Source organism: Nuphar pumila, chromosome 4, assembly GCF_984573655.1.
Source record: "Nuphar pumila chromosome 4, dmNupPumi1.hap1.1, whole genome shotgun sequence".
Taxonomy (NCBI): Eukaryota; Viridiplantae; Streptophyta; class Magnoliopsida; order Nymphaeales; family Nymphaeaceae; genus Nuphar; species Nuphar pumila.
The window spans coordinates 19,525,001-19,532,210 of NC_143252.1; the positions used below are offsets into that span (position 1 = coordinate 19,525,001).

The 7,210-nt window shown below is 38.0% G+C and overlaps 1 protein-coding gene across 1 annotated transcript in view; it reads left to right on the forward strand.

Annotated features, from left to right (window-relative positions):
* Positions 1-4,675, forward strand: part of LOC149839570 (arogenate dehydratase 2-like) — a 54,285-nt gene extending 49,610 nt beyond the window's left edge. Inside the window, exons 4-11 of the mRNA XM_090004176.1 lie at positions 2,368-2,568; positions 2,651-2,731; positions 2,822-2,917; positions 3,400-3,477; positions 3,753-3,842; positions 3,934-4,001; positions 4,174-4,255; positions 4,385-4,675. Of these exons, the coding sequence (XP_089860302.1) occupies positions 2,368-2,568; positions 2,651-2,731; positions 2,822-2,917; positions 3,400-3,477; positions 3,753-3,842; positions 3,934-4,001; positions 4,174-4,255; positions 4,385-4,450 (762 nt within the window). The 3' untranslated portion in view covers positions 4,451-4,675. The remainder of the gene's footprint in view (positions 1-2,367; positions 2,569-2,650; positions 2,732-2,821; positions 2,918-3,399; positions 3,478-3,752; positions 3,843-3,933; positions 4,002-4,173; positions 4,256-4,384) is intronic.
* The last annotated feature ends 2,535 nt before the right edge of the window (positions 4,676-7,210 follow it).

Here is a 7,210-nt window from a genome sequence, read left to right on the forward strand (position 1 = left end):
AGTTCACATGTTTTCAAGTCTTCATCCTGAAAGTTCAACTTTTGTTTTATCCAAGGTTGTAGGTATCGTATCGTTACCCGTATCGGTCGTCCCAAAGTAACACCGTATCATAAAATATCATAATTTTTTAATAAAAAAAATCTAAAAAATTCAAAAAAATCAAGAAAAAATAGCAAAAATTCAATCATATCACATGAAACAATGATGAATTTCCAAAAATGCAATAAAAATCACATATAAAGCATTTAGCCACATAAGACATCATCAAACATCAACTAATATAGAATCATAGATAATATTGCATGCATATCTCACAAGGACAATGCAAAATATTAAATATCTTGCAATTAAGAACATGCCACGAGACTCATACTTTCATATTATATAAACAAAAATAAAATAACCAAGTTTATGAACAATTAAGTGTTAAATAACCAAGTTTTTTTAAAACATATTATATAAAACCTCAATAATCATAATCATCTTTTTCATCATCATTATCTTCTTCTTCGTCTTCTCCTCCTTCTTCGACATCCACATTGTCTCCAAGATAAGTGGGGTCTTCATCATCTACCTCCTCTGCTCCTTCTATGTTAATTAATTGAATGCCCTCTTTATTCAAAAGAGTCGCGTCTTCTTCAACCTATGCATCCAATTAATCAGAATGTTTCAAATTAATGGGATCAAATTGCTCTTTATGCCTCCTCGTTGATAACTTTTCGATTTGCCTAAAAGGATGACATGAAAAATTAAAATTAAACACGTGAAAATGACAAATAAACTTTATAATTTTATATACCTCTATTGTAGCGAATATAGACGAGGTCATTGAGCCTTTTGTACTCCAACCTGATTCTTATTTTTGTATGAATTTGCTCAAAGATACTCTGGTTTCTCTGGTATCCACTTGCACTGTATGTTTAGCTAAGAATGCGAATAGCTAAAGCTCTTAAATTTGAAACATCACTTTCAAACCTAGCCCACTACATGTCTTAAAAAAAAACAAGAAAATAAGAAATCAATAAGACAATAACATATGCAAATACCATCATACAAAACATCATAACTAAATAACATTATGAAATTAAAATTGAAATGAAAAAATAAATTATCTGGACGCATCGTGACACGATTTTACACTGTTGCAGGTCTCCCCATATCATACAATGCATTATCATAAGTTTTCATTTTTTTATGAATTTGATCTTGAATACTATACTCAGGGTTTAACCTTTCGATGCAATCCAAAAGTCCCTTGTTAACTTTTTTGTTAATTTTAAATGTAGGGGAGTATCTAAATTCATGATTTAAATAATATGCTACAACATGAAGAGGTTGATAAAGTTGCATAGTCCACCTATGATCAATGATGTTTCATATAGGTATCTACAATTTTTTCTTTCCCTTTAAATTATCTATAATGACATCTTTTGCCTTATCCATGACCTAATAAAGATAACCCCATAGCTAGCCTGTCTTCACTGCCAACCAATCAAAGCGCATTCACCAAAGGTATAGTTATTCTCAACAACTTCACGCATGAATCTCAAAATTCACTTCTGAATACAATATCTATAATTTCTCTGAGCTTTCTTTTTTGTGCACGGGGATATGCATTTCACTCATCTGATGAGAACATTTTTTTTAGTGCAGCTCTATTATTTAATAGAGTTTGCACTGTCAAAAAATTCTTAGCAAATCTAGTAATTGCACTACAAATCAACTCAACACCACCAATGTACTTTCTCATTAAGCTTAAAACCCATGCATGATTGTAAATAAATTTAGTAATTTCTTGGCAGCATTCAACTGTCTGCTTTATCTCATCCATTCTGCCGATGCACTCTTGAAAAAATTGCAAAAGCCTCTCACTTGTGCACGAATCTGCCTCTAAATCGATCTCACGGCTCCTAGGGTGTGTGGGTTCTCTTCTAATAACCTCTAGACAAATGGAGAAGTCGGCCCTCAAGAGGTCTTTAAAACCCAAAACTTAAAAAGTAAGTTTTTTTTTTTAAGTGAGACACACCTATATCGTACGATATGCCTAGCATGATACACACTCGTATCACGATATGAGTGTGTATCATATCATATTTCAAAAAAGTAATGATACGTATACACACAACATTGGTTTTATCAATATTTTGTCCAATACTCATGGTGGATGCTAAGCTTCCCTCAACAAATTCATTAGAGTTGTACACCATTGTATTTTATTTTGTTTTTTGAAAATGCTGGTTCAATTTGATAGGTACGGTTGAGTGTAACTGCTTTTGGGTACTAATTATCTTTGTTAATCCCAAATTTATTGATGGTTTCATGTGTTCGAGTTCTGCCTCATTATTTATTTCAAAAATGTTCATGTAGGCTGTTGAACGATGGCTTGTTGACAGGGCAGTGTTGCCTATAGAGAATTCTTTAGGGGGAAGCATCCATCGCAATTATGACCTACTACTTCGGCATAAATTGCACATTGTTGGAGAGGTGCAATTTGCAGTGCATCATTGCTTGCTCGCGGTTCCTGGTGTGAAATTGGAAGCTCTAAAACGTGTTCTTAGCCATCCTCAGGTAAGCATGATCAGTTGTGGTAGTTCTTTCTGTTCTTTCAGCTCATGATGTTATCAGATATGAACTCATGTACACCGCTCAGGCTCTTGCCCAATGCGAGCTTACTCTTTCAAAGTTGGGGGTTGTAAGAGAAGCTGTAGATGATACTGCTGGTGCTGCACAGGTACAAAGTCTTATGTCCCTGAGTGAAGTGTCCGTGTGACATAGGTGCCTAGAACATAACTAACCTGTCAGATGATTTGCTGCTCCACAGTTTATTGCTACCCACAATCTTCAAGATACAGGAGCTGTTGCTAGTTCTAGGGCTGCACAGATTTATGGATTGGATATCCTTGCCAAGGATATTCAGGTTTGTTTTTCTACAGTTTCTTTCTGCAAAAGGATCATATATTTCAGGCCTTGAGAAAAGATTCAGTTTAAAGGATCTGGTGTGAATGTGCATTCGGTGTCAATGAGTCAAAACTCATAGGCCCAAGTTGTTTTGACTCAATCTGACACTGTTGACTTGATGCGATATACATGTTTTATTTAGTGAGGATCGGCCCTTTGACCATCAGATTCTGATGTGTGAACATGTTTTTTCGGCAATTAAAAAATCAATGGCTGTAAATGTTTCGGCTTAAAAAATATATTTTTTGTCAAAGAAACATGATTCAAGAGCTGATCTTTAGCACATCTATGGTGTCAGACTGAGTCAAAACAACTTGGACATATGAGTTTTGACTCATCGACACCGTACACACATCTGCACCAGAGACATATCTCAGTTTAAATATCTGAGACTGAGACATGCTATTCCGTTCTTTTCTCATAGCAGCTTTTTTTTTTCAGGATTACTCTGACAATGTGACACGATTTCTGATGTTGGCAAGAGAGCCTATCATTCCAGGGGTCCATAAGCCCTTCAAGGTAAGTCCACTTGTGCCATATATTCACTTCAGCATATCTGTGGACTGTGAAACATCTCATTGAAAAATCCAAGTAAAAAATTAGAATGTGATTTCTGTGTTGGAACTCATGCTTATTTGGTTGGGCCAGACTGGCTGGCCTGGTTCATTCAAGTTGCTGATCAGCCGTTGCTGGAAACGTGTTATGCTGGATCTGGTTCTCCAAGTTACTGAATCTTACACCACTTCTTTTGGATTTGTTGTACTACTTTTTTCTTCTTATGATGTATTCTCCAGACAAGCATTGTATTTTCACTAGAAGAGGGGCCTGGTGTGCTTTGTAAGGCACTTGGTGTTTTTGCTACCAGGGATATCAACCTCACTAAGGTACTAATAATGTTACTGCCTCTTTTATCCGTTGGTACCCAATGCATGTTGTATCTTGTTCTGGTTCTTAACAACCATAAACTTTTTTCAGATTGAAAGTAGGCCATGGAGACAGCAACCATTGCGCATACCTGATGATTGTGACAGCATTTCTCGAAAGTGACTACTGAAACTCTCTTAACATTTATGATTTCTAAACTTTTTTATGGCTTTATTCCTTTCACAAATGGGTTTTATTTACCACATGCTCTTCCATGTTGTGGCAATTGTTTTCCCTTTTTTTCTAATTTTATTTTTCATGATTGAGTAGTGGCATTACCTTGCATTGCAGATATTTCAATTATCTATTTTATGTCGATTTTGAGGCATCAATGGCTGAAATAAGGGCACAAAATGCACTCAGGAATTTAGAGGTGAGAGTCTTGAATATCAATGTAGGTATCTTAGACAGAAAATTTATTTGCTAGGAATTTTCTTGAACTTGTCTTTCTTGTTTCATCCAAACATATATATGCATGCTTATCTATGACACACGAACACAGGAGTTCGCAACATTCCTTAGAGTGCTTGGAAGTTACCCAATGGATGTGAATGGGCTTGGTCATTGACAAGGGAAAATATTATGGAGGTGGATGGTAATGTCAACTTCTTGATGTGCAAATAAATCTGCTTGATGTTAGCTTCCTTTATGACATAAAGTTAGTGTTAGTTGATTGATTTTCACATTTAATGAGCTTTTGTTTCGGCTACTCATTTCCAAGGCATTTTTCCATCATTATGCCATATTTGTAAAGATAGACCATTTTCTCATTTTAGCTAATTTAAGAGCCTAACTTCCACATCTGTCAGCATATATCTCTGCGTGCAGGCATGCACATGTAAGAGAGTTGAATTTAATTTGCAGATTTTTTATAGCTAAGCACCAATGGAAACTTAAAATTTTTGTATTTTCTATAAGTTGCGGATGGTATTTTTTTTTGTGAAAAGGTGCAGAGCTGCTTGATCCCTGATTATGTATCCGGGTAACCTTTAAACATCTTTTTTTGAGAGAAAAACATTTCATTGAAAGTGAAAGGGTGTCATGAGGTATCACACCCAGTATAACGAGTTAACAGAGTCTTAAGTTACAGAATTTATAAGCAACAGAAACAGGGGAGCAACTTTGCTAGCGTCAGGAGATTATTCTGCAGGCTCCGATCCATTCGATGGGCAGGCCTGGCCATTTTCGATGAGCCCGCACAGTGACTTCCCACCTGAGATGAATTAGAATACCTTCAGGACCACCCTGCAAACCCTGGTAGCGAGCCGAATTCCATTCTTCTCAAGATAAGAATCAATCAATCTTTGCTCAATCAGTTAGGAGAAGGGAATTTGGAATGGAAAAGAGGATAGAGATGAACAGAAGCAACAGAGAATGAAACAGGACAGCACCGAACAGCACAACCATATCCTGCACAGTCAGACTAGCTCCTCTGCTATCCCAGGGAGTTGTGCTTGCCCAGCCGACCAGCTTGCTGCCACTCCACCAGTTCTGCAATCCGTTTCAAGGTGTGAAGTGATGTTCTGTAGACCGAGGAAATTGCAGTTTTCCCTTCCCTGAATATTGAACCAGCTTCCTGCAGAACCTAGGAGAGTGCCAACAACGGTAGATGCAGCAGGTCTGCAAGCAAAGAAGTACTCTCTCACACACACACACACACACACACACACACACACACACACTGTTACGTATGCAGATTAACCCACCTTGAGACACAAACACACACACCATGCATGCACACGCACACACACAGACATGGAATGAGAAGAGATACATTTCTGCATCACTCCTTCCGAAGTCACTGGTCCAGACAGTTTGCTGCTGCGGATCTGATTAAGACGTTACCCTTCAGAGTTTGGAAAGAGCTGCTCCATCAACCTCGGCTTGGCAAACCTCAGAAGCTCCAACCATGAATTCGGACTGTCACCCCTGCTGCAATCCGCTCCGTAAAACATCTATAAGGTCCCCAAAGACGATTTCCTGTGACAGAAAAGCTGATCCACTAGGTGATGACGTGGTGTCTCTCAATCCAATCAATTGGAGTTCCTGTCCATTTTTTATGAGCTCTAAATGTTACCTCCCATCGGAGTGAGTATATATATCTGCATTATCAGTCCTGCTATCACAAAACCAATGATGGTTCCTTTCAGACCAGATTAACTTCCAAGCCGAGAAAATCCAAACTCTCTAGATAAACATCCATTTTTTCCCCTTCCAAGCTAAATGTGGTGCAACTGCCATATCCCTAGGTAAATTGAGGTCGTTCTAATGTAGATTAAAGTCTCCCCAGGTCTGGTTCAACAAGGTTCTAAAGAAGTCACAGTCCCAAAACAGGTGAATGAGTGATTTCTTCTTGTTTACAGCATAATACACACCTGCTTGCAAGGTGAAAACCTCTATTTCAATCTGATTTTGGTATTAACACGCCCATGTATGATTTGCCATGTCATGAGTGATCTCTGAAGCAGTAGACCAACCCTCCAGAACGCCTTCTTTGGCAACCATTGCATAGTCGGGGAGGACAACGCCAAGTAAAAGGATGATGTCTTGAAAACACCATCACAGGAGAACTTTCACTTCACTTCATCCTCTCTTTGAGACCTCAATAGAATCTTAACTTGACTGATGAGATTAGACCACTGACTAAATCCGAAGGGTTTCTTCTTAGTACAAAGTCCCAAGTGGTTCAATATCCCGGGCCTATCTTTTTCTTATGGCATCGTATAGGTTAGGGAATACATCCCTAAGCTGCCTGTCTTCCTATCAATAGTCCTGCCAAAACATGGTTGTGTTGTCATTCTCCATCTCAACTCAAATGCCATGACAAGTCTTCAAAAATCGTGGCCCAACCCTTCCAAACACCTGAACCCTTCTTTCAATTTTAATTTTCTGACTAGTTGAAGGGCCACCCCTTTAAGTCATACTTCAATGTAAATGACTGCAATTCTACCTTCTTTCTTGCAGATTGATTATAACCATTTTGCCAAAAGCGCCTTGTTAAATTTATGCAAGTTATATATTCCCAAACTGCCTAGATGAAGGGGTTGAACAATTACATACCAATAAAGTAGAATATGAGCCTTCCGATTTGCCCGGCCAAATGAATCTCTGAAATAGTCTAATAAATCTTTTTTCCACCTTGTAACAACATGGGAGTAGTGTTGAACCTCACCAAATTAGTAGGACCCGCTCTAGATAAGAGGCGGTTAGCACAATTCTAAACCTTATTGGTGACCCTATCTTCTAAATGGCTCTAATGAAGCTCCCTTGAAATACCCAAATGCAAAGGTAATCCAAGGTACTTCATGGGTAGTGAACCTGCCTCACA